Source organism: Rattus norvegicus, chromosome 16 (genome assembly GCF_021556685.1).
Source record: "Rattus norvegicus strain SHRSP/BbbUtx chromosome 16, alternate assembly SHRSP_T2T, whole genome shotgun sequence".
Taxonomy (NCBI): domain Eukaryota; kingdom Metazoa; phylum Chordata; class Mammalia; order Rodentia; family Muridae; genus Rattus; species Rattus norvegicus.
In genome coordinates, this window is record NC_141549.1 from 38,492,400 (window position 1) to 38,520,331 (window position 27,932).

Genomic DNA, 27,932 nt, shown 5'->3' on the forward strand with positions numbered 1-27,932 from the left:
AAACCATACCCTTTAGATTATGTCACATCTCTTCAAGTATAATACTTCAAAAGTAGTATTTTAAGTTTACAGTAATGGGGGGTTGGGATTGCCAAAGACCAGCTTTGCATCAGAGGGTAAACTGTGGTAGGCAGCAGCCATTGGGGAGTCCATGCTTAGAGCCACTGTTGGGGAGGGGTGGATCCAGATACCTAGAGGGGCTACTGCCAAAGGCAGCCAGTGATTAGAGAAGTAACTCAGCAGACATTTTTTTCTGATGGAGCAAAGCCTAATTTACTGGGGCTAGCACTCCCTGTGGCCAGCAGAAAAGCTAAGAGCTCTTTTAAGTCCTTGGGGTGAGTAAGAAAGAGAAGGAAAGAGAGAAAACACACACACACACACAGACACACACACACACACACACACACAAAGACAGAGTCCAATAACTTCATACACACATATACGGACATATATACATGATACAGGCAGACAGACACTCACACACATTTACACACACACACACACACACACACACACACACACATTGTTGATGGATGGAAAAACAGTGTTCCAGACCCCATCCACACAAACCTTACACACACATAGTTGATGGATGCCCCAAACCTCATATTCTGTCCTCTCTTCTCTAACTTATATCCCAGCAAAATCCTTCAAGTAGTATAAAATTACAAGGTGATTATGTTTTAGTTTTCTTCTAGTGAATGATTATGAAAAAACAGTGTATTTTCCAATACCTTTACAAGAAGCACATTACATAGTACAGGTAAAGAAAACAAATTATTCCCCCAAAGTCACATACATTTGTAACTAAGTAACTTGTGATAGATTAACAAAGTGTAAGCAAGCCAGTTTTCTCAGCCAGTTTCTCTTACTGGCAGGCACCAAATTGTGGTTCCAAAGAAAGGAGTAATTGTTTTATTATTTCTCTTTAAAAGTAATCTTGTAAGAATCTTTAAAAATCACATATCTAAACTTTTGTATAAAAATCAGTCATATCTAAATCCTCAAAATGCAGATCTACTCAGCAGTTCTTAATAAATCATATCAGGAAGCTGAGGGCAAAAGTGGATATAAGAAATCAATTATCCAACAAGCAGCTAAAAGAGTCAGATGTAGATACTAGCACCCAACCAATGGACAGAAGCTACGGGGAATGGGGAGTGCTGTGGTTGAATTGGGGAAAAGCTGGGAGAAGCTGAGGAGGAGGACAGCCCCATGGGAAGACCAGCAGTCTTAACTGACCTGAATCTCTCACACACTGAGCCACCAACTGGGTAGCATACACTAGCTGATTTAAGGCCCCTGATACATATACAGCAGAGCCCAGTCTGGTCTGGCCTCAGTGAGAGAAGACACACCTAACTCTTGAGAGACTTGAGGCCCCAGGGAGTAGAGAGGCCTGGTGAAGGGGGGTTGGGAGTAGGGACATCCTCTTGGAGACTGGGGGAGGTACGTAATGGGGAGCAGTCAGGGGACAAGCCAGGGGGGTTATGAAGTCTGGACTTTAAAAAACAGGATTAAAGAATAAAAATAAATTTTAAAAAAGAAATCAGTTTTAACCAATCCAGACCCAGTGATGCCATTGTTCTTACTCCCTGACTATAAAAGATTTCTCACTTAGCTAATAAGCATGTGCCTTCTGGACTTCAAATTACTCCCTAAGATTTCTACATAGCGTTAGGAGTAAAACCATCTCAACCTAGCTTCTCTAACAATTTCACTTTTCTAAATATTTTCAAAGACTGGTGGTCATTGCTGACAATCTACATCTCTAAGATCTCTCCTCGGGTGCTGATAGAGTCATTAATCTGCTCCAGCAGCAATGTCTGAAAGAGATCAAACACTTTTATTGTGAACACCAGAGATATTGCCCAGTGAGGGACTGGAAGCCCTCTTAACACTTTTATATAACTCTTAGATTAAGAGGGATGTGAGGGCAGCAAACAGAGCAGAACGCCACAACAGCATGAAGTCCTCAGGACACAGAATCCTCATGGCGTGCCACACCAAAGCTCACCCATATGGCTGTGATAGCCCGTGGTCCGAACTCCATGAGTTCTAAAGCTATTGGTCATTCCTCCTGCATGGCCCTCGGCCAAAGATAAAGTTTAAAAGAAAGTATACGCAAAGACCAGCTGCCCCTGGAATAGCTTTGAAAGTCCTAACTTCAGAATACTGGATTAGCTCAAGGTATTTCAGTATTCACTGTCTTATTTGAACTAGAGTCAGTCTGCCTGAAAGAGAGAAGACAAAAGAAAGACAAAGATTGCCTATTACAGTAGAAAGAAGTCATCAGTCCGGAGATTGGAAAAGGTAGCATTTCAAAGACAGATGAAGCGGAAGGCCTGGCAGGCATGTCTCAGTATGGCCTTGAGGCAGAATAAACACGATGAATCATTAAGGTTTTCTCCTGACTGGAGCCCTATCTTAGAGAGACGATTTGACTACAGTTTTTTTTTTTTTGCTTTGATTTCTATGATGCCTAATTTTTAAGACAGTAAGTTCATCTGTGATCAGCAAAGACAATAAGAAAGTGACATTGGGTGGGGTATGAGGTGTCTTCCCAGCAGGCAAACACAGAATAGAGTAAAATCAAATATTTTAAATGTAGAGATGAACTTGCTAACTAGGATATACTTCACAGTTTGGCTAGTTATATGACAGATTCTAGCCCAGACACTCAGGATATACATGTAAGGAAAAACAATTAGGCCTTGATCTCATGAAAACTTGATCTTAGTAGAGAAAAAGATAAAAAAAATCACAAATAAAAATGTATGATATATAAAATACAAGAATTAGCAAGAGTAAGCTGGGAATAGAGGACAGAAAGTGATGGATTCAAGGAGATGCTCTTTAAAGGTTGATGTGAGTGCAACAGAAGAGACATTTCTTTCTTTTAATTTATTTATTCACTTTACATCCCAATATCAGGCCCCTTACTGCAGGCACTCCTTCACACAGATCCTCACCCATTCCTCCCCATTTCTGCCTTGAGAAGGGGGAGTCCCCGTCTGTGTGTCTACCCCCACCACACCTACAGCACCCTTCAAGTCACTGAGGACTAGGAGCTTCCTCTCCCACTGAGGCCAAACAAGGTGGACCAGTTAGGGAAATGGGATCCACAGGCAGGCAGGCAGATTCAGGGGCAGCCCCCACTCCAGGTTAGGAACTCGCACGAAGGCCAAGTTGCTCACCTGCTACACATTTGCATGGTGGACAGGAAAGAACATACTTCTCGGTTCCTTCTCAGAGAGGGATGTGCTTCTCTGTCTACAGCAAAACAGCACTCACTGCCTGTCATCTGTTTGGTTAAGAAGAGACTTTCACTCCCCAAAGCTTCTGCTTCCTGTATGTGGGGTTTTGTTGGTGTTTCTTCTAATTTAGTTCCTTTCCAGTTGAGGAAACCCCAGGTCTTTGGAAATTAGTTCTAATCCATTAAGATTACAAGTGATCAATGGTCTTGCTTTGCAGAATGTCACAGTTAGTTAAGGGAACCTCAGGTCCACTGTCACCCAGTTAACAGTTCCACATAGGAGTGGAGAGGGAGAATTGAGTGTTGTAACTTTTTTCCAGGAAGAAAAATATCAATAATTCCATAATGGGATGAACTAGAGAGATCATCATATAAGCAAACAAAATCCCTGCCGGAAATGCACCTCTGTCATCTGCTTGCTGTCTGCCAAGCAGGGCAGGTGAAACTATCAGAAGTACCAGGAAACTCGAAAGTCTTCCAAGTGGGAAGACAGAGGCACTACCCCAAAACAAATGGCTCCCCTTGGGCTAGACCCGAAAGCCAAAAGCATTGAGCAATCCCTAAATCACCAAACCCAAACTGGTGGTGGTTTGGTTTTGCCTTAAATAAAAATGCCCTGAGAAAATGAAGAAAAAAAAAACATTAAATAAGGTTGCTAAAAGCACTATTCAGTTAGGAAATCCTGGGGTGGTAAGGCCTGGGGATGAATGTTTTACAATATATGGTCTTGCATCCAATTGTTCTATCCACATATGTGCTGGATGTATTGTTTGACTTATGAAATATCAATGTGATTTTTTGTGAAATTTTCCACGTGTGCTGCTGCATGCTTGCACAGCGTGCACTACAGAGGCTGGGTCAGGAAAATTCTTGAGTTCTAAGGCAGCCCGCCCTTCATAGTAAAATCTTATCTGAAGAAGAGACTTTAAAATTATAGTCGCTAACAGAAAAAAGAGAAATTACTGCTTATTTTAGTGTTTGGCTTTTCTTGTTGCCTCCCTTACCTTCACATAATGGCGTAGTTCAGACTTCTTTCCAAAGCAGGCTTGTCACTGAGGTGGTTGTTCAGATTTTCATTTTGACTGTAGGATGAGCTGACACCTCAGGACTCTGTATCTTTACCTCCTTATCCCTAAGACACGCCCTTCCCTGATTAACCTACGCAAATGTGACTCTTCTAATTCAAGCTCCAATATCCTTCATTTGCACAATTTGTTTGCCATCCATCTGTATTAATCATAAAATAATAGAGTCTTATTAGGAAGCATTATTGTTCTGTGGGAATACTTGCTGCAGTACTATTGATACTGAAAGCTCCTGGAGTCAGCAAACAGGGTCCTCCGTTTCCCAGCATCCTCTGTGCTACTGCTCTGGGCATACTTGTTACTTTTATTTACCCATGGGTTGTTCAACAAGGAGCATTGAGTTTTAGTATCAAGCTGGATGCCTGTTAACTTTTAGTTCCATTGGATAGACTCGTAATACCCTTTAGTGTGCATTTATTTCTTCTCACGCTCAACGGAATAGGTAGAAAGAGTAACCTAAGACTCAAAGCAAGAATATGGCCTAATGCACACTGAGTGTCAGGCAGAATTGATATAAAGTTAGTGGGGAAAACAAGTCTCTCCCAGGAGAGAAGCTTTTGCAGAATACTAGTTTGTCTTTCCTAAGTGTAAAAAAATCAACCCCATACTTCTTTGTATTTGCAGAATACTGACTCCTATAGTCTCCTCAGTAGGTGAAATTGGTCAAATGTAAAAATAATCCAAGGACCATGGGAAGTGCATCATTAACAGAGACAGTATATATCCTTACTAAGGCTCCAAAAGATTCAGCCAATTTAAATGAAGATGAAGAAAGCCAAACAAAAGAATTACAATGGAAAATGTGTTTCCAGACTATCAGTAGAGGAGACATGGTGCGACCCTTTGTCTTCCTTGTCAAACCACTGACAGACAGTAAAGCTCCTGCTGCTGGCTGATGCTGGCTTGCATTCTGAGCCAACTCTTGCCTTGGCAGATGCTTGGCATGTTTTAGACATATGATTTATTGCCTCATTTAATCAAGACTGAGCAGAAAACAATGATCTCTCTCTCTTTGCGAATTAGCCACCTTTCACTTATTCTTAGTGACAGAAATGTGTGTGTGTCTGTGTGAGTGTGTGCGCGAGTGTGTTCTCCAAAGAATACCATTACCATTTATTTATTGCTTAGTAAGAAATTTAAATGACTCCCATTCCTTCTGCCTGCCCAAGAAAGGGAAATTTATGCAATACTGTAGAATATAAATGCAGTCAACCTGCATCACTGTTTTTCAGAGTTTATTGTCATGAGGGTGGGAGGAGAGGCTGAACAGCTTCAAGTGCCTATGAATGGCTCCGCCGTGGAGGTTATTAGCAATTTAAAGGCCACATCACTTCATTTTGCTTCCCATTTTGCAAATATATTTTACATATATTTTAGTAATTTTTTCTGAAGTTTGGAGGAGCTCTGACTTGACCGTAAAAGAATTCCCTGTACCAAGAGAGTCAGCCGAATTTCCTGGAAATAATATTACCCATTTAAAAATGGCTCTCCAGACATTGATTAAGTTGAAATGAAGTACATGTGGCCAGTCGTAGGTTGTTGTCTTACCTTGGGAGAAAAATCACTTTCGAGAGTTCAGCAGTAAATAGGCAATTCATTCTGACATAACGAGGGAGAGTGATGTTAACAGCCAGAGGTCACAAAAAGCAGAGATGGAAAAGACCTATTAGATCATTTTCTCCATTCCCCAGAGAAGAGGGCCAAATTATATTTCATACTGCTTTGTCCGGTTTGGCTTTCAATTACTCAAGCCAGAGGCTTTCGCCGCTTCATACATTCTCTGGGATCTTTGTCTTGCCACATGACCCCTGCCTTACTGGGTCTAGTGGCAAAGTCTGAATCTCAGTCACCATTAACTCTACAGGGCAGCCACAGAAGTACTTTTGTTCACAATGAGACCTCTCTGTCTCAGAATGAATTTTCTCTTCTTTCAATAATATTCAAAACCATTTCCTTCATAATACCTGGCTTTGTCCTCTCCACTCTACTTCTGTATTAAGTTCTCTCGTACATCTTTTTACTCAAAGACTAAATGAGAGGTGCTTCTGTCAGAAGAGTCCCTTTGAAACTAAATTAGTGCCTATTTCCCAAAGAAAATTATCGAGGTATCTAGGGCAATGCTGTTCGCGCTGACACCAAAGAACATCCTCGGTAAATAAAGGGAATGACTTCAAGAGAGAAGGAGGGCAGACATGCGGAGCGCAGGCCTAATAACTCCCCAAAGATTGCTGCTGCAAAAGGAAGTGAGGAACAAGACAGAAGCTGGGAAACTGTATGGGAAGAAGAGAAGGAGAGTAAAATACTTTTGTTGAGGATAGTGTAATTCAGAAGAATGGGTAACAGCAGGATTTTAGAGGAGGTACTCCTTGGAGTGGATGAGACATGTGGGTATCCACAACCCCATAAGCTGCATGGATAGTTCATTCGTTTTATAAGGAGGAAAGAAAGAGCATGAAAAGAGATGCTGGTGGCTTGGCAGTTTGATCCAAGTTCCTTTTTAATAAAAAATGGAGGGTAGTCCCATATGCCAAATTTTTGCTTCTGTTCCCTGAATTGTCAGAACAGCTATCTCTGAGAATGTCTGTGTCAGTGTCTTGAAGTGATTCCTTTTTGCTTTCTCTCTAGCAATTTCAAAGTTTGGGGTTTTGTCAATGAAAAAGACAACCACCAACAGAGTAAACAGGATAAGAGAAAAACCTTGCCAATCATGCATTTGACAGATAACTGAATGTTAGACTATATCAAGAACTCAAAAAAGGACCAATCAGGTAGTGCAATCAATAAGAAGGTAAAAGTTGACAGACACTTCCTGAAGCACAAATGACCAATAAGATTGTGAAAAGTAATACTTCTAGAGCCATTGGGGAAATCCATATCAAATCTTACCAATATTCACCCTAACAACAATTATTGATTAATTGATTATTTAACAAATGTAGGTGAAGCTGTGATAAGAGGGACCTTACATGTTGTGACATAACTGTACATTAGTTCAGCCACTGGAAAGTACTATGAAGGTTCATCAGAAATTAAGAGTTAAGTTAGAATATGCTATAGCTCTTATATATACATATAGATACATACAAATATAGACTCAAACAGGTCAAATCAATATACAATGGGGCTCTATAAATACCCAGTTTACCAAGACACTATTCACGATAGCCAAGTTACTAAATCAGTCTAGGTGTCAACAAACTGATGGATAGTTACAGACACTGTTGAATATACACAAGAGAATATTATTTAGCTGTAAAGAAGAGCAAACTTAGGACATCTTAAGAAACGTGGATAGAGCTAGAATGAAGGCACCTTTCTTTCCCAGAAGCCAGCCTAGCAACTTATGGTGCTACGAGAGCTAATAATTAATTAGGAGTTGTCTCCCAGTATAGCATCAACTTGATTTCTCATAATTCTGTGACAAAAAAATTGTGGGTTCTTCAATAATAGGGTCTTATTTTCAAGTTTCAATGAACAGCCAAGTATAGTGGTAGTAGCTATATTATTTGGGGAGATCCCTTTGATACCTGTGACCAACAACCTAAAAGGAGATAGCCTACGCTTGGGACTTGAGTTTTTGTTTAATTATCAGTGGTTTCCAAACAGAGAATTACCCTACCCTTGGGTTGTAGTAACTTCAATTAAACTATGTATTTTCTTTTTTTTTAATTATTTTTTTAAATTTATTTATTTATTCATTTATTATATATAAGTACACTGTAGCTGTCTTCAGATACACCAGAAGAGAGCATCAGATCTCTTTACAGATGGTTGTGAGCCACCATGTGGTTGCTGGGAATTGAACTCATGACCTCAGGAAGAGCAGTCGGGTGCTCTTAACCGCTGAGCCATCTCTCCAGCCCTAAACTATGTATTTTCATCCTTTACTCATATTTCTCATCCCAATCAGAGTTTGCCTTCTCTCCACTTCTTCCAGTCACCCCACACCACCTCCCCAGATCTATTCCCCCTCCACTCCCAAGAAGAAGAAGAAGGGGAGGAGGAGGAGGAAGAGGAGGAGGAGGAGGAGGAGGAGGAGGAGGAGGAGGAGGAGGAGGAGGAGGAGGAGGAGGAGGAGGAGGAGAAGAAGAAGAAGAAGAAGAAGAAGAAGAAGAAGAAGAAGAAGAAGAAGAAGAAGAAGAAGAAGAAGAAGAAGAAGAAGAAGAAGAAGAAGAAGAAGAAGAAGAAGAAGAAGGGTGCCTTCCAGGGATATCAACCAAACATGGCATAATAAAGTTATAATAAGACTAGCACAAACACAAGAGCAGGTGTCAGAGACACCTCCAACACCTACTGTTGAGAGTCCCACAAGAACACCAAGCTACACAACCATAATATATACAGAGGACCTACCTCAGACCCATACAGGCTCTGTTGCTTCAGTCTCTGTGAGCCCCTGAGTCCTGCTTAGTTGAGTCTATGGACCATAATCTTGTGGTGACCTCAACCCCTCTGACTCCTACAATACTTCCTCTGTCTCATGTACACTGTTCTCCTGGATCCATGTGGTGCTTGATTGTGTGTCTCTGCATCTACTCACATCAGTTCCTGGACAATGATCCACTACTGACAGTCGGGCCAGGCACCAACTTATGTGTATAGCAGAATATCACTAGAAATCATGTCATCAACCTTTTTTGCCAGTTGTTTGGTTTGATTCTGGGACTCTGGGTGGCCAGCCTCTGGTACATGACCACCCAGGCAGTGTCAAGAGTGAGCTAAACCTTATGGTGTGGACCAGGCATTTGTTGGCTTCTCCCATGAGTTCTGTGTCACATTATCACAGCACATCTTGGAGGCAGGACAGATTATAGGTCGAAAGTTTTTTGTGACTGGCTCGATGTTTCATTCCCTCTATAGGAACCTTGTCTGATTACAGAAGATGGCAGGTTAGGGACTATATTCAATATTCTTTAGCATCCTGAATGTTTTTTCCCTCTTCCCATAAACCCTCAATTTTAACAGCCTATCACCTTCCTCCTTAGTTCTTCCTCTCATTTACCTGCTTCCTTTACCTGCTTCATACCACCCAAGTGCTACTATCCCCCTTGCTTAATCTATTTCCCTCCCAACCCCCAGTGGTCCCTGTCTACTTTCCTGCCTTCCCCAGATACTCCAAGTGACACAAATCTAAGGATTTGTAGAAATGTTTGGTAGATGGAAAAGATGTATTCTATGACTTTTACCATAACACTTTTCCTTCTATGATGCTTTTCTTCTCTCTTCCTCTCCCCTTCCCCTCCTTCTCCCCTTCTCCTTTCCCTTCCCCCACCCCCTCTGTGTCTAAGTTGCTACTCATGTGGCTGTCTTTTCTTATCATTTTCTTGGACTGAGTGGTCCAATTGGTCTACCTTGTCTTCAAATCCTATATTCTGTCTTCTACAAGATCCATTATGTTTGTAAATTTCCCACTGAGAATTCTTTTTCGAGATGCTGAATTTTCCATTTCCGTCTTCATTTAGGCTTGGGTTTTCTTCAGTATTTTAATCTCTTCGTTATTTCATTTAGTCATGTTTGTGTTTTCTTAAACTTCAGTCAGGTGTATATCCCTGTCCTCTTTAAGTTCATTCAGCTCTTAATTCATGTCCCTTTTATAATTGAATTCTTTGGATATGTTTCTAATTGTTCTTTTAAATTCTGTGCTTTAGACTCTTTGGGTTATTATCAGCAGGCAGCATTACTATAGGAGTGGTGATATTTTGGAGGTCCAATATGGTCTTGTCTTTCACACTGCTTGGTTTTTTGTGATGGGGCCTGGACATCTAGAAATAGGTTATTGGTTATGTGTTTTGTGTGCATTTTCAGTCCTGCAGTATAGAATGGGAATTTCATTCTGTTTTATTCTGTCATCCTGTCTTTGTTGGTTTCAGGCCAAGATAGAAATTTCTTGAAGCTCTCTCTCCAATACTTGGTGTTGATGTGTGATTGGGGAATCTGGGGTGATTTCAATTAACTAGCTCTCTGGGATTTGCTGGGGTCAAGGTGGCTGTGTAAATGGTTGGGTGAGGACTTGGGACAGAAGACTGGGCAGACATGAGATTTCTAAACACTGATGGTCATTGGTTAAGTACTGGAGCTGGTAGAATGCAAGAAAGAAGAGACCTGGCCCCCAGCATCTGTGGATACAGCTGGCTGCTGAGGCTGGGTCTCAGGAAGCACTGCATAGGGGAGGAGGAACAGTCCATACGGGACTTGGCAATCAAGCCAGCAAATGTCTCACTGCATTTTTTAAGGCGTAAGATATCCCAGACATTATTTTGCTGTGTGACGCTAGGAAAAACTTTAAATTACCTGACACTCATTGTCCTCATTTATTAGTAAGGATAATTTTCCTTCTCCATAAAATGAAGATTAGATAATTAGCACATAAATGCATCTTAGAATAGTGTCTGGCATTATCATAAGCACTCAGTTTTCGTGGGCATGTTTATTATGTCCATCCATTATGCTGTCAAATTTTGTCTCTTATTATTCAGAAATCTGAGGTTCAGCTTTGGTCCTCTCAATTTTCTCATTTATAAATTCTGAGCCAGGACAAAAATCTTGTGTGGTCCCTTTCCCTTCCATTCCTTAATAGTGTTATCAAGAAACGGAACCATTCCTGGAGAGGACATATCATTAGCAGCTCAATTCTCTTCAACAAGGGCAGACAAACCATTTCCTGCACGCCTCCTTCTATATTGTACTACAAGAATATCACTAAGCACTGGGAGTTTCTGTGGCCTTGAAAACAGGACCAATTCCCAGATCTTTAATTTAGTTCTGCTCTCGAGTAAATTGAAATTTTGACACAGCATTTTTTTTCTCACTCCAACTGCTTAGTGGCATCTTTTCCGATTTATCTTTATTTATTGTGGCATCAAGCCAAATCCCTGAGGTCTCTGGAGTTTTCTGGTACTTATTGGTGACAATATTCACTCACCAGAATGAACGTTAATTTGTTATTATCGTCACTGTAACTCTACCCATGTAGCATCCTAGCCCTGTGATTGGAATAGATTCTTCCGAGAAGACAGATGAGAAATAAATCAGCCTTTCTTCTGCGTGCTTATATATTTTCCAGGCAAAGCCACAGGTGTTTTCAGGAAGTGTGGAGGTTCACAGTTCCCATCTGATATCTGCACTGCTTTTATATGAGAAGTGTTCTTGGTTTTGTTAGCTGTGTCACCTACATTTTATGTTTCCTAAATAGCTAAAGATTAATGTATACTGTCTCAAGTATCCTGACTTGGATTTTTATCATGTTAAATATTTTAAAGATATTTTATAAATCCCTTGATTTTTGAGTTCCAGAATGCTCCATGTATCTTGCTACTGTGATATGTGCACTTGCATTCGCTGAATGGCTGTGATGCCATAGCTCATTGATGCTGCCCATAATTCCTTGTTATTGTATGACACATGGCTACCGTTGGTCCACGTTTTGTCGTAGGAAAACAAGTAACACAAAATCTAAGAAAACTCACAAAAAATTAATTGCTTTGATAGGGAAAACATTGCTCTCGCTCTTTTTTCAAATGTCATTATAGGAAACCAGCTTACAAAAGGCCACTTAACCTTGTCATGAATATGTATATAACAGGTACAAATAAACCATCTATTAGCATCAGCCTTTCCGTAGTAATACGACAAAAATCAGTTTGAGACTCACGTAATGTGGTATCAGGCAAACCACGATTCAGAAACATTGAAATGCCTGTAAATTTGTGAAACTTAAAAATAAGATTTTTAACTTCAAGGATTTTATAAAGTAGAAGCACAAATAAAGCTAGTATTCTAGTTACATTTCTCTTATTAAAGTCATTTTTTTAGAGTTTCTGCCTTATATCTCCAGTTAGATAATCTTGTAAAATGCGATTTGATGAAAGCCTTAATAACAAGTGAAATTCCTGAAAGATAAAAAGTGAGTTTCCTTAGAATCATAAGAAGAAGATGAGACACTAAAAGATATATTCCTAAAAACAGAGATTAACTTTAAGAAAGCTAATTAGATACAAAGTGTCGTTTAGCTCCCTGATGATATTAAGAAGAGTGATGGGTGAAGACCACACATCTAAGGTGGAAGGAAGGAAGGTGGGCATAGAGGATTTGTCACAGACATGGAAAGTAGTTTTTAATGACTGGAGCAATAAGAAGTATATTTTCAAATAATGTGCTACTTGATCCTCTATTTTGCAAATTCTGGAGACTTCCTTATTAATTATTTTAATCTGAAGCTTTAATTTCTTTATCATTTCTTATTTTGATAGATATATTCTATATTGAAAGTATTTTGTCAGCATTCAGACTTTTTTACTGAATAACTGTTACTTGGTAGCAGCTTTCCTCCATGGATGGTAGAGCTAAGTGCATACCTTTGTGTGCTGGTGGTGGCAATTGAAAGTGAAAGTGTAAAAGTAGCAATATGGTGGTTCTTTCAAACACTAATACTAGAGTTGTATGTGATGCAGCTCTTCTGCTTCCATAGCAACCTCATCCACAAAAGACAAAAGGTGGAAGTCATCCAAATAGTCATCAACTGATGAATGGGTAACCAAAATGTAGAATATAAACAAACTGAATTACATTTATTGTTTTATAAAATGAGTAAAAAGTCTGGAAGTAGAGTGCTTACCCAGCAGTCAGAATGCCCTGGATTCTTCACTTCTGCTAGCAGAGAAAATGCATGTCTTTCACGATAGATAAATAGATAGATGATAGATAGATAGATAGATAGATAGATAGATAGATAGATAGATAGATAGATCAGACAAATGATAGATTATAGATAGGTAGATGATAGATAGATAGATGATAGATAGATAGATAGATAGATAGATAGATAGATAGATAGATAGCTAATAGACTAAATAGTTGAGAGACAGATAATGACACATACTACAGAGTGAGTGAACTCTGAGGATATTCTACTGAATTAAGCAAGATAGTCATCAAAATGCAAGTACCTTATGACTTTATTTCTTAGTCATCTATAGTTGTCAAACATAAAAGCAGAAAGTAAAACAGTGGTTTCCCAGGAATGGGAAGAAGAAATATAATCATTTCCTGTTTTGCTGGAAAGTAAGAAAAAAAACTTATAGAGATTGAGTTCACAAAATCCTGAACACTGCACTTTAAATTATTTAGCTATTAAGCTTTGTTGTATGTATGCTTTATAATTTTAATTAGAATGGGTAAGATTAAAACACCATACATAGGCATTTGTGAATTTGCTCTACCATGTCGACAATGAGTCAAATATTGTATTGTATTGGGTTTTGGTTCTTTTTAATTAAAAGGCTACATTGGGGCAGCCAGAAGGTTCAATAGTAAGAGCACTTAATCATGAAGATTGGAACTGAGTGCATAAGTCAGGTGACTACAAACCTTGCATCTCCAGCTAAACGGCTCTTATACTCTCTTCTGTCCTCCATAGATACCCATATACATGTGCGCATGCACTCACACAAACATACATAAAAACACAAGCACATACACACAAATAAATGAATCTCATTTAAAGGCTGCACCATGTGTTACAGTTTTGTAAACTTAAAATGCTTTTATTCCTGGCTGGACTGGCAGCTCCACTGTTAGAGCATGGTTGAGTTTCCAGGGTACCCACTTGGCAGCTCACAACCACCTGTAACTCCACTCTAAGGGGATCTGACGCCTCCTTCAGGCCCCTGAGGGAATTACACGCATATAGTATAGAATCTTTTTTTTTTTTTTTTTTGGTTCTTTTTTTCGGAGCTGGGGACCGAACCCAGGGCCTTGTGCTTCCTAGGCAAGCGCTCTACCACTGAGCTAAATCCCCAACCCCTAGAATCTTAACATGTAGATAAACCACACAAGCACAAAAAAAAAATTATAAAAAATTTAACAAAATAAATTAATAATAATAATAATAATAGCAAGACTTTTTGCAGTGATTTCAGAATGCAGCATCATCAACCTAATTCTGACATTTTTCAAGATCTAGCAGTATGACAATAACTGGTGTTGACCTCTAACTTTACCCTGTTCATTGTAAGACATTGGAATTTGAAAAAAGGCAATTTTTTCCCTTCAATCTTTTCCTGCTTCTTATCTATCATCAGAGTAAATCAGAAACAGATGCAACATGGAAAAAGCCAAGACTGCTACAAGCCACCAATCCTATAACAATCATGTTTATTATATAATAAGCCGTATAAGTAACAGGAAGAGTATCCCAGCCCTCCCATCCCCCACGTTTCTTGGGAGTGATACACGTGTGTCGCTGAAATCCTACACAAGCAGGTTTTCCATTTGTTTATTGGTTTTGTTGTTATTATTAATTATTATTTCCTTAAAATTTCCTAGATGTATATAATGCATTCAGTTACTCTCTCCCTTTTATCTTTTTTATCTCCCTCCCACCCCTTCAAGTTCCTGTTCTACCTTTATAATATTCGCGTCTTATTTTGTGACCCAGTATGCTGTATCAGGTTCATATATGTAGTCACGTGACTTGAACTTCCCACTGGAACCTGGTGATGATACCTCCAGCCAACTTTGCTCTGTTTTGTTTTGTTTGTTCAGGATTAGACAAGCCACCTCGGTATTTTGTATTTCGTACTAATTTAGGATGTGTTCTGTTCTGTTTTTTTCAAATTCTGGTCCAAACCATGTTGCAGTTATTGATCCTGTCAATCCATGTCCACGGGAGGTTTTCCACGGGGATTTTATACTGCTTATCCAGCTGTCCTTTCCCAGCATTTTCATTTTTGGATTTTGGGTTTTTGTCAGCGATATTATCACTGTATTGGGCTCTGTTTTCATACCTTGGATTAACTGTCTCATTTGTCTCTTTGTTTTGATCTCTTGGAAGATAGCCATGTCTCCTTTGAGTTGCTTGAACATACTTATAATCATTCTCTTGAATTCTTTTCTTGGAGTTTCTTCCAAGAAATGTTCATTACATGTTGTTATTATAGGATTGATGGTTTGTGGAAGTCTTGGCTTCTCAGGCTGTCTCTGTCTCTAGAATACTTACTCTGGTGAGAGTTAGGCAGAAAAAGACTGACAAATAAATAACTAATAGTGTACTGTGTTCTAAAACATGTTTGATGAGTATTAAGCTATACTTGTCAGAAATTCCGGAAAAATCCTCTTAGTATCTGTCTTAATTAGGACTACTATTGCTATGATGAAGCGCCATGACCAAAATCGACTTATAGAGGAAAGAATTTATTTCACCCATACTTCCACAGAACATTTCATCATCAAAAACAGTGAGGAAAGGAACTCAAGCAGGGCAGAAAACTGGAGGCAGGAGCTAATGGAGAAGCCACAGATGGGTGCTGCTTACCAGCTTGACTCCCCTCGCTTGCTCTGGCTGCTTTCTTATAGAACCAAGACCACTAGCCCAAGATTGCACCACAGACAATGGACTCAGTCCTTCCCCATCAATCATTACTTAAGAAAATGTCCTACAGCCAAACATTACATGGAGCTCTTCTGAGAATCTGCAGAACCAACTCTTGCACAAGAGTTGGGGAAAGGATTGACAGACCCGTAGAGGATAGGGATTCCACTAGACGACCAATAACTAACCTGGACCCTTAGGGGATCCCAAAGACTGAGATACCAACCAAAGAGCATATATAGGCTGGACCTAGCCCCAACACCCCTACCACACAACATATATAGCAGATTGTAGCTTGGTCTTCATACTGTCTCCAAACAACGGGAGCAGGGACTTGACTCAGTTGAGTACCTGTGGATCCTGTTCCCCAGAGGAGAAGAGGAGAGATGGGGAGAGGCTGTGGGGGTGGATTGGGAAGAGAGAGGGTTATAATCAGGATGTAAAGTAAATAAATAAAATATGGGGAAATGCCTACAGGCTTGTCTACAGTCTTAACTTCTGAGGGGTTCCCTCCTCTAAGATGACTTCAGCTTGTGTCAAGTTGACATAAAATGAGGCTGTTATGCATGGACTAGTAACAGCAGCGAATAAAAATGTTAAAATGTGTGTCGCACAAAAAAGTCACCAAATGTACCCATATATATTTTAAAAGACTGAAAAACTGTTATAATTTTAAAACCAATGGAAAGTATTGTATCATACAAGTAGGGGTTTTAAATTTTATTTTATTTCCACAGTTGCCTCTAGTTAAGGAAAAAACATGTCCAATTTTGAACAGTGAAAATGATTTTCAAATCTTAAATAGCAACATTCAAAATGAGCGTGTAGGATTTCTTTGCCTTTCTTTTCCCCATCTATTTCAACACCAAGAAAGTCACATTCCCAGTTCAAATTAGAAACCAGAACTGGATTTAATTCTCAATTTTCTATTACCTTGTACAGCAGGAAGCTGGGTTGTTCTTACTGATTTGACAGATATTTTCCTGTCTTGTTTCACTTGCACCACTGGGCACATAAAATAATGGGCAAAACTTCACTATAAAGATCTCTCTTGTCAGGAAGAGTCCATATGCCCGGATGTTCATCTGACTTTGCACAACAGGAACTAGAAGGCCAATGCCCATCTTGGCAAGAGCTAGCCAGGATTAACATGGTAGCCACTGGCCAACATTAACTGCATGACTGAGCTCTGATGTATCATCACTGTTGTCCACTGAATTCAAAGGATAACATTTGTATTTTATGAAGCTTTTAGATAAATAAAAACACAAAAGCCCCTAGGCATCAAATCTCATCAGTATCTTCCTCCAAATGAGGAGAGCAGAAAGATAGATTGTAAATGTTCCACTTGCATTCACCATTCACACATGCTCTATGCAGAGCATCCAGAACGGATCCCTTTGTGACTAATGTTTGGCATTCTTCCTGTGTATTTTCTTTCCTTCCTAGAACACTTGAAAGATAAATTAGAAGATTACATGGCTCGATTTCCCATAGTGAGAATTGTGCGCACCAAGAAAAGGGAGGGACTCATCCGGACCCGACTCCTGGGAGCTTCTGTGGCCAGAGGCGAGGTGCTGACCTTCCTGGACTCCCATTGTGAGGTCAATGTGAACTGGCTGCCCCCTCTCCTCAGTGAGTATGCATGTCACCATCATTCCAGGAGGGGAATGCTGGACCTGGCAATCAGGGGAACCCGGCCCTGCGAATAGAGTGCAAAGTTGCTTCTGTAAATGTTGCACTCAACAAAGGCTTGAGTTTGAACTGTATCTTACTCGCGGCTAACCACAAGTAAGAATAACTGGACAACTGTATCAAATAGCATTTCAGATCGTAGCAGCAGCAATCTAGAGTAAGCCTAAGATGGTCTTTTATAGTATGCCTCTTCTCTCATTAATTAATTAATGGGAGAATTTACTGGGTAAACACTAAAGTAATAAAAAAAATCCTCAAACATTTTAGTCATCTTAAGATTACAATGAGATCAAAAGACACATGCACACATAGACACATAAACACTTATAACAATTATCACAAGACTCTTAGGAGGGAATGAAAATCATTCACCTCTGGATATAATAATTGAAGTGACTTGCCAGTTTTCTAGGATTTATAATGTCATTGTCCTTTTGGTTTTCTTTCTTCTCCTGCTACCATCCTATAGCCTTGAATGTATAACTCTCCGTATCACACAGACCCACTGAGCTGCTGTCTGGGTCATGACATGACTCAAATGCTCACTTACAAGAAGAGAAGGAAGAAGTCTTGCCATGTCCCATCCCACTAAACCACTAGAAACATAAGCAAGGGCACATTGTTCTAGCTTTGAAACTCGAGCTTGATACTGTTTCCTGTTAGTTCACAGTGAAGTCAGATAGAAAATACCCATTGCTCCTAAGAAAGAAATATATATTTCTTTCTTATTATTCTCATCGATGTCTCCAAAGAAAATTTTGTTGTAATTGTGTCCCTGATGCCTGTGGCAACACAACCAGCTTCACAACAACCGCCTTAAAAAGTGGTTGACTATTGTGTGGAATTTCAACTTCAACCAGCCACACCCCACTAGCAAAAAAAAAAAAAAAAAAAAAAAAAAACAAGAGAAGGGACACAGGGAAAACCATATAGGAAATAAACCACCACACCGAGCAGGTAATGATGCCCTCTACCACATCACCCAGTCCGTATACCTCAACTGCTCAGTCTTCTTAATCAACAAGATCCCAATGCTCCAACAGCTAGAGAATCTTCAGAGCCACTAATTAAAAAATGCTTTGTCCAAGGACACAGACATTTAGAATTTCGTTAGCAACAGCAAGATTCCCTCATCCTGAATTTGACCTGTATGCTGTTGAATGCTTAAACAAGTCAGCGAAGGTTGCACTTTTATTAGAACTAAAGTAGTCCTGAAATGTCAATTATCAAATCTCTGATTGTTCTCTAGGACTCACAGGGATGGGATGAGATGGGGGATGAGGTAAAAAAGAGTAAGCAATGCCCACAGCCCACTCTTTCTCATTAGAACATTTCATTTCCTGTGGGCCGAATGGATAAGAAATGACTCAAGCTTGGGATGCTACCTCGTGTGTTTTTTTTCCCCTTTATCAGTATCCTGATACATCATCTGAACTGAAGAAACAGGAGGAGCCACAGAACTTCTTGGTTCATTTTTCACCTTGGGGATTATACCTGAATTTCAATTTCCTATTGAGTCTGTTTGTTTGATCGCTGGAAATTGAAATGTAGGCACAAGCCTTGGATGAAAAATTAGTCATGCAGCTGGATGAGAGCTGAAAGGAAATTTGAAGGGAGCGTTGACAGTTAATTTAACAGACTCATTCTCTTTGGATCACCTTGGGACTCCTTGTTGGTCAAGGAACTTGTAAATCAAGCTGATTCTGAATGTGATGGAAGAAAGTCAGTGAAACCATACTACTAAAACCTGCAGAGGGCATGGACAAATGTTTTCAGCCTTACTCTGATGGGCGGCTCCTCTGGGGAAAACGCCACTTAGATAAAACCAAAGCTCATAATAAGGCTTAGCCTGCTGGGACTGGGACTCAGAGAGCCCATAAGGAAGGTTACCTTGAAATAGTGCATCTGTTATTTAAGGATCAAATTAGCTGACAGTAAGATAAACATAATCTCCTCGGGCTATCTGAGGCTCCCTGGGGTCACGGTGTCTGAAGCTTCCTCCTTTGCCATGCTCCAGCATTCTGTATAGCCCTGATCACTGTTCATTCTGTCTTATTTTTCACCTCGTAAAAGACTCTGAGATTTAGTTATTTATTATAGTTTCTATTTTTCTTTTCTCCATTCCTGACTACAATGGTGTTTGTGGAATTTTTCTCTTCAATAGTAGTACAGTAGTACTAGTACAACCTAGAAAGAATGATTAGCCTATTGTTATTACTTAGTAGATAATTGCTGTAACAGAAATGAATGAGTGAATGAATGAATGAATAAATGAGCATGTGTAAGAGCAAAGGAAATGCCCTATGAGATTATTTTTTCCTTTCCACATAGTGTTTTATCAGTGTGATAAAAATATCGCCTGTTATTATAGCCAATAAAACCTTTTGCTTCCTGCTCTATGCTAAGTAGAAACCTCCAGAATAAAAGGACAGTTTCCTCGCTGTAAAAGTAGATCTCACACACATTACATTGGCTTTAGGATCTCTGAGGAAAAAAAAATACACAGAAATAACCAACTCCCATAATATTTCTAAACGATATCTTTTGTTTAATGTCACATGCCACATCCAAAGGTCTTCCAAATAACAAGGGAGCAGGTGTTCATACTTAAACATCCTGCGTGTCAGACAGCAGTGTTGTAATAAATTGATTAAAAGCATGTTCTTGAGAGGAAAAAAGATACTGCACATATTGCTATTCTACATGTACCAAAATAAACAAATGCCAGTTTCCTACAGAGTCTGTTAATTCGATCCCATTAAAAGTGTCTGGATAGAAAAGCAAGATGCTAGAACCATGAAGAAAAGAGTCTCCTATCTATAGGACAAGCACCATGGCAACCTAGAAAGGCAGGTTTGGGAACTGGAGTTAAGCAGGGGTTGTGTCCTGATTATTATCCCCAAAGCCAAGCTGTCCCTGACAAGTTGACTTCTCTGAGCTCCGTCTCCCTACATTTAAATAGGGTGACAACAGCTACTTTTCAGGAATAGTAGGAGTATCAGAAAAGGCATGAATATGAATCATCCTGTAACTGCTTAGGGATTTTACAGAAGCATCCTAGCAATAGTATTGTGTCATCTAATGGTGTTTTTTTTAATTTGATGGGAAAATGATAAAATGTGTACAATCTTGATAAATAGAGTCAGTCTTAAAGAATAGTGGTTCAGGAAATTCTCCTTCAAACTTGACGGCAAAGAATTTTATATATGATCTGTTGTCATTAGCGGGGGAGGGGGAGCAGCCATCATGACTGTTTTATGATTAGATGCTATAAAAACCATGAGGTTTAAATATTTACACTTTGGAATCTTCAGAAAGCAGACCAATATTTTCTCAGCAGGCTTTAGCTGTATGGTTGGAGGAACACAAGTACTGTTTATACTCTGTGCATGTTGGAGGCACGTTAAAATGACAGATTGGGGACAGGTCAGAGCAAAAATGCGACAGAGTCGAGCTAAATGGACTTCTGCAAGTCTCTCTGGGACATAACTTTCTTAAAGGGAAATCTAACAACTCTAATTGTACCTAATCACTGTCCCATCATGTTAAGGCTGACGCTCGGCGATTCCTGCAAAGTGCTCTAATGACGACAGGGAAGGCTCCAAGGCTGCAAGTGTTATGCGTTAAAAGGAGCTGTAGGCTGCTCTTTGCTGGAAAATGATAGATGACCTAGGCAGGCATGTCATTTCCTATTTTATGCTTTCATTTTTCAGACCAAATTGCACTAAACCACAAAACCATCGTGTGTCCCATGATCGATGTCATTGACCACAGTCACTTTGGGTACGAGGCACAAGCTGGGGATGCCATGCGAGGAGCCTTCGACTGGGAAATGTACTACAAAAGAATCCCCATCCCTCCAGAGCTCCAGCGGGCTGATCCCAGCGAGCCTTTTGAGTGAGTAGCAGCTGAGGGAGGGGTGAAGGGAGAGAGGGCAGACAACAGGTGACTTTTCTAGCATGTCAAACTCAGGACCCCTGAGGACAATTATCTCTGATGAAATGTAATAAGACAGGTGGTAACAGTATGCAAAACACCATAGAAAGGTCAGACCCATAAGCTATAGAAGATTAAAATTACATGCTATGCTAAATACACAAATCACCATCTTAAATGCTGCAAAGCAGAAGGGAAGGTGTGTGTGGATGAAAAGAATCAGAAACACGGGTCCTTTAAATAAAAAATACAAGGAGACTGCATGCTCCACTTAAGATATTCTCCCCTAAAAGACTATTGGAATTAACAGTTTGTTCTTTTATTGAGGATGAGTATGAAGTAGAAACCAGATCTGGAACCTCTAAGCTACACCCTGTTAGAAACTGTCTATTTTTCCCCCAGTGGAAACCAGTGCTTCCAAGGCTTAAAATTAGAGAATGTCATTGAAAGGCAAATTCAATGAAAATAATCAATAACCCTTCTCCTAATTTAAGTGCCTGTAAGAGACAAACTTGTAATAATCCATTGACTAATTCCTACAACAGGCTAATGGCTGTTGTTGTTGTTAATTGTGGAAGTGAGGATTGTATATTTCAAGAAAAATGGTGAACAGGATGGTGGACAGGATGTAGTCCCAAGAGTTAGCACAGAGATTGTCCAGTGTATTACAGCTACTCCATCCATATCCTTAGAGCATACTGAAATCTTTATTATTTTAAAACTCTGGTGTAATTGTTTAGCATGCGTGAAATATCTGTGATCAGAGCTTTCCCCACTCTGTTCAAATCCATTTAAGAAACGTTAATAAAATCTATACTGCTTTTTCCATCAGTAATAGACACCATAAAAACATTGCAGTAGGGAAGTTACCAAGTACTAACACAACGTTGGTCATGATAACCATTTGAATACTAATAAGCATTTAGCAGTTCTCCAGAAAAATATTTCCTCCAGCCCTGGGTAACAGAAGGGTATTTAAGAAGTCATTCGCTAGCTAAAACAGGAGAATGACATCTCTCTTGTCCATTGAGACATATTCATTAGCCACACAACACGTTTAGACTTACGATTTCAACCTCTCAAATGTCTGGAAAGTGGTTGAAAAGAAATGATGAAGAGCTTTTATAGCTCTCCCACATGCTCTGACCAATGTTTGTGAATATTCAGAACTGCTATAAAAATGTATAGGGATCTATTTGAGATCTAAATAGATCTTCTAATAGTTTGTCACAAGTATTAGAAGCAGACATAACTGAGAACAGCTTCTCAGATATCCCTGAAGGTAGCCATTAGAAGGGTTTGCCAAAGGCACTAAAAGTAGGATAAGTGGTAAGTTGGTACTTAAGTTAACAAGCTTGCCTTAAACCCTTTCTCGGTGGTGCCCATGTATATTTTAGAGCGTGTCATAAGCCACCAATATACAAAATTTCCATTCATCAATATTTTAATTTGATAAATAAAAAATAAGTTGTCAATGGAAGTTAAAAATTGTTTGAAATATTTTTTATAAAAGAGTGGAGGAAAGGCTATGACTTAGGGTTTCTGTGGCTGTGAGGAAAACCATGACCAAAAGCAACTTGGGGAGGAAAGGGATTTCTTTCGCCTTACAGCTTGTGGTTCATAGATGCGACTCAGGGCAAGAATTCAAGGCAGGAACTTGGAGACAGGTCACGGAAGAGCATTCCTGTATTGAATAGTTTTATATCCATTTGACACAAGCAATAACTATCTGAGAAGAGGGAATCTCAGTTGAGAAAATGGCTCCATAAAGCCAGGCTGCAGGCAAGCTTGTGGGAGGGCCCACCTCATAGTAAGTGGTAGGGTCCACCCCACAGTAAGTGGCACCATCATGGCCTAGTCATCCTAGGTTTTATGAGAAAGTAGGCAGAGCAAGCCATGAGGAACAAACCATTAAGCAACATTCCTACATAATCTCTACACTAGCTCCTGCCTCCGTGTTCCTGCTGAGTTTGACTTCCGACCCTGACTTCCTTCTATGGTCAACAGTGACACAGAAGTGTAAACCAAATAAACCCTTTCCTCCCCACTTTGCTTTGGGCCATGGTGTTTCATAACAGCAATAGCAACTCTAACTAAAGACAGCTGCTTAGCTCTCCACTGTGTGAGCCTGCTTTTGCTATAGCATGAAAGACCACCTGTGCAGGGGTGACACCACTCACAGGAGACTCAGCCCTCCCACATGAGTCACTAATCATGAAAATGCCCTACATTTTCTGGATTAAGTTTTTTTCTCCCTACATGACGTTAAAGTGTGTCAAGTTAACATAAAAACTAGCCAACATGGAATATGCATACAGAAGGGCCCCAACAACACAGAATTTTCTTGGTTGTCAGCTGACAAGCAGACATTCCACAGTGCAATTGCCACTGTCCAGGTCACCGTGTCCCAAGGGCTAGAATTCATTCCTATGATAGCATTCCAAATACTGTAATAGTGACTCATTGCGTTGACCTTTTACATCACTTCCATCATGACAGCAAAATGAGGCCCTGCTTTCAGAAACAATGGAATCAGACTTCTGCCAAAGGGCACGCTAAGGCTGGAAACTGTAAACGTATTCTCAGTGCCTGCACTGACAGTGGAATTTTTTGTCAGGACGACCCCGATGTGGCCATCACAATATCAAGCACTTTGCTTAACCCTGCCTCTGACAGGATCGGTAACTTTCAGAATGAGATTACCACTCGTTCCTATCAACCACTTAGGTGGCGGCTGTCCTGTCAGAAATTGCCTGGGTCTATTGAATATTACCGTCTTTCTGTGTTAAGTCCCTTTGATGCCTGGGAACATAGACACTTTAGCTCTTTGTAATAAATGTAACTTCCAGGAGGTGTCCACTTTGATCTTAAAAACTGCATTTGCCTCCCTAATAACAAAAGAACGGTTACCCAAGCCCTCTGAGCAGCGTATCAGCAATTCCATTATCACAGCAGTCACCGGAATGTGCTCATAAACAGACATGCTTTAGGCTAAAGCTCGCTTCTCTAGACGTGAGGCTGTAAGATACACAGGATGAACGCTGACTATCTATACATCTCCCAGAGGCTTTCAAGTTTCAAGAGGCTGTGGGGATGTGTGGCTTTCTGTGGGAAAATATGGATGGGATGCTGGAAAGGTGGGCAGGAAGGAACTTAAAAGAGGAATATGGAAATTCCTTGTAAACCACAGGGCTCTTTACATCATATGCATGCAAAAATTATCTTCCTGTAGCAAGTAAGCTCATGCGCATGTTAGCTCATTTGGTCTGCCATTTTTTGAGTTGTCTGTGCAGTTGGCTGGCACTATACATTTTTCAACTTGAAAATCATGTCATGGGTAGGACGTGATCAGTATTTAACTATTAAAGAAATAAATTACATTGAACTAAAATTTCAGAACACTATACCAATCTATACAAATGTATTATTTCTCAGACATTTAGTTTCAGTTAAAATGTGCATATGATCCTGAGCTGTAGCATAAATACCATTTCTTAAAATAAACTACAAAGCCCAAAGAACTCAAGATCCTCAAACTTCCCTAAGCTGGGAAACATGATCTGAACGGGAAAGAAATGGTTCTTTGTGTTTCACTTGGAATTCCAAGAAAATGTTTACTTATTTTTGAAAAAAAAATCTTATTGTTAAAAAGTGTTCTTTTAAGAGCAAATGGGATACTTATGGTTCCTGTTACCATAATGAATTGGACTGGACTGGACTGGACTGGACTGGACTGGACTGGACTGGACTTGGATGGGATGGAATGGGGTTGAGTGGGGTGGGGTTGGATGGAATGGAATGGGGTGGGGTGGGGTAGGGTGGGGTGGGATGGGGTGGGGTGGGGTAGGGTGGGGTGGGATGGGATGGGATGGCATGAGGTTGGATTGGATGGGATGTGGTGGGGTGGGATGGGGTGGGGTAGGGTGGGGTGGGATGGGATGGGATGGGATAGGATGAGGTGGGATGGGGTGGGTTGGGATGGTATGGGGTGGGTTGGGATGGTATGGGATGGGTTGGAATAGGATAGGGTGGGGTGGGATGGGGTGGGATGGGATAGAATGGGATGGATTGGATGCATCCCAGGAACACTTCTGGTCTGTGATTAATGAATACACAACCTTGGCTCTTTCTGGGAACTTACGTAATGGAGTGGAATGCTTTTAGAGATTTCTTGTTATCTGTGCCTTTTGAATTTCCTCATTCCTGGTTCATCTTGAATGCAGAGCACTTAGGAAACTAATCTTTTTCTGTGTGACAAAATGTAATGTGCCCCTATAGTCTATAATGACAAAGGAAAAGTTGTTCATTTACTGTCTGGCCACTAACTTACTTCTTCAACCTTATGTTAGCATCTAAACATTTAGAAAGAATCAGAAGAAATTGTCTTGACCCACTTCCTTGTCAAGCAATCACTAGATAATACCCCAGATAGTGGCCTGCCTCTGCTTGAACTCATCAAGAAAGTAAATTTGCTACTTCAAAAGGCAATCCATTCCAGCAGACTTATTGACTGGAACCTTTTCCTTTGTATTAAGAAAATTCTGTCTCCTTGATCTCAAATTATCCTATTTGAGATGTAAAGGATGTCTAATCCCACTTCAGCGACAGCTAATAACTGCATCTGAAAGCAGCCCTGTGCCTCTTTCCTTTTCCAGGCTAAGTCTTTTCTCTTCTGCTACTATGTCCAAAATCTTACACACACACACACTCACACACACACACACACACACACACACACACACACACACACACACATACACACATACACACACACACACACACACACACACACACACACACGCATGTGTAAAGGTGGATACACCAAGGAAGAAATGTTGTTTGTTCTACCTTAGTCCACAAGAACACCAGTGGGAAGTCAGCGGATTTTCATATAAGTTCATAGACTGGCCTAGAAAGGCCTAGCTCTTGCTGTGACCTGCTGTCAAGCATAACAAGTTTGGCACTTCAAATACCATAGATTCCCTAAGGGTCAAAACGCTGTGAGTAGAATCTTCATGGGCTGCTTCTGCAGTCAAGGGTGGGAAGTAGAGCCCATGCTTGAACTGATTAAATGCAACCTCTGTCAAAGGGAGTTGTTTTACCACTTCACCGAAAAGGAGAATGCCTTCTAGAAATGTACTCCCAGCATCTACCTCTGTTCCTCGAAAGAAGAGACTCTAAAACTTGGTAACATTCTTTGAAGTATGAGAGCAGCCTACATAGCCCAGGCCGGCCTATAATCCAGCACTTGAGATACTGGCAGACGAACAAAGATTGAGAGCTGAAGACTAGCCTTGGCTACATAGTGGGATTCTGTTTTCAAAAAAAAACAAAAAAAAACATTAATATGAGAAAATATTGATATAATACTATGTAACTGGACTGCAGGAGCTTATCAGGTAACCCATGAAATATTTTGGTAAATTAATAGTTTGGGAAGAATGTGGTAGTTAAGGTTTCTATTGCTGTGGTAAACTCTAAGAACAAAAGTAACTTGAGGAGGAACCAGTTTCTTTCATCTTACAACTTTTACATCACATTCCACCACTAAGGGAAATCAAGGCAGGAATCCGAAGGCAAGAATTGAAGCAGAAGTTATGGAGGAGTGCTGCCCACTGTCTCTCTCGTAGTGGCTGGCTCAGCCTATTTTCTTATACAACTCAGATCCACCTGTCCAGGGATGACACTGACCACAGTAGGATGGACCCTTCTACATCAATCATCAGTCAAGAATATAACCCACAGGCTTCTATACAGCTCAGTGTGATGGGGATATTTTCTCTTCTCTGGTTCCCTCTTCTTGGATGTCTCTAGGTTGTGTCAAGCTGAACAAAAAAAGAAAAAAGAAAAAAGAGAGACAGCACAAAGAGAATCAGGAAAAATGTACAAATCATAAATTCATCAAGCTAGGAGAACCCTTAGATCAACCTCTCATTTTTATAGACAACCATAAAGACTACAGAGTCTGTGTGACATATTTGGCACTATGAGTAGTAAATTCAACCACTATCTCTAGAGTCTTAGGTTGTAGCTCACCATTTCAGACTCTTCTTTCTTTTCTCCATGGAGGTAGAGAGGAAATAACATCTATTGCCTCCAGGAACTGGGCTTGAAAATTTACATTCATTGCTAAATCATTTAGTCCTCATTTCAAGCCTATGAAATAATTCATCCTGTGCACATTGGTAGATGATGTAGCTGGGGCATAGAAAGCAAATACAGCCAAGCAGAATGAGAAGAGAGCTAGCAATGCCTTCTATTTCTTAGGAATTTCTACCTTTTTTTCTACATGGAGAGGATGAATTCTCCAGTGTTTAAAAAGTAATCATGTGGAAGTAGAAAACAACATTTTCAGCACAGTATCTTCCTCCATAAACACAAGGATGCGTCTGTCGGTGGACAGTACCGAGCCAGCGGCATCTCTGGCCATCATCAAAGCCTACAGCAGGTCCTGTTTCAAGACCTGTTTGGAACATTGAGTTAGACAATCATTCCAGGACTACAGCTTACAGATGGATGATACGTTTTCAACTGTGTTCTTCATAGGGTGGAAATAAGGTTAAGATTCAGCCAGCCCTGTACTCACAAGGCC

General features: G+C 40.1%; 2 protein-coding genes across 2 annotated transcripts in view; both read left to right on the forward strand.

The window, feature by feature from the left end:
- Erich1 (glutamate-rich 1) overlaps positions 1-27,932 on the forward strand; it is a gene marked incomplete at its 5' end in the record, with an annotated part of 52,793,804 nt that overhangs the window by 7,621,840 nt on the left and 45,144,032 nt on the right.
- Galntl6 (polypeptide N-acetylgalactosaminyltransferase-like 6) overlaps positions 1-27,932 on the forward strand; it is a 1,235,193-nt gene that overhangs the window by 985,835 nt on the left and 221,426 nt on the right. For both annotated transcript variants that reach the window (NM_001436575.1, NM_001135756.2), the window contains 2 exons: positions 17,159-17,344; positions 21,118-21,301. In NM_001436575.1, coding sequence (NP_001423504.1) covers positions 17,159-17,344; positions 21,118-21,301 — 370 coding nt within the window. The remainder of the gene's footprint in view (positions 1-17,158; positions 17,345-21,117; positions 21,302-27,932) is intronic.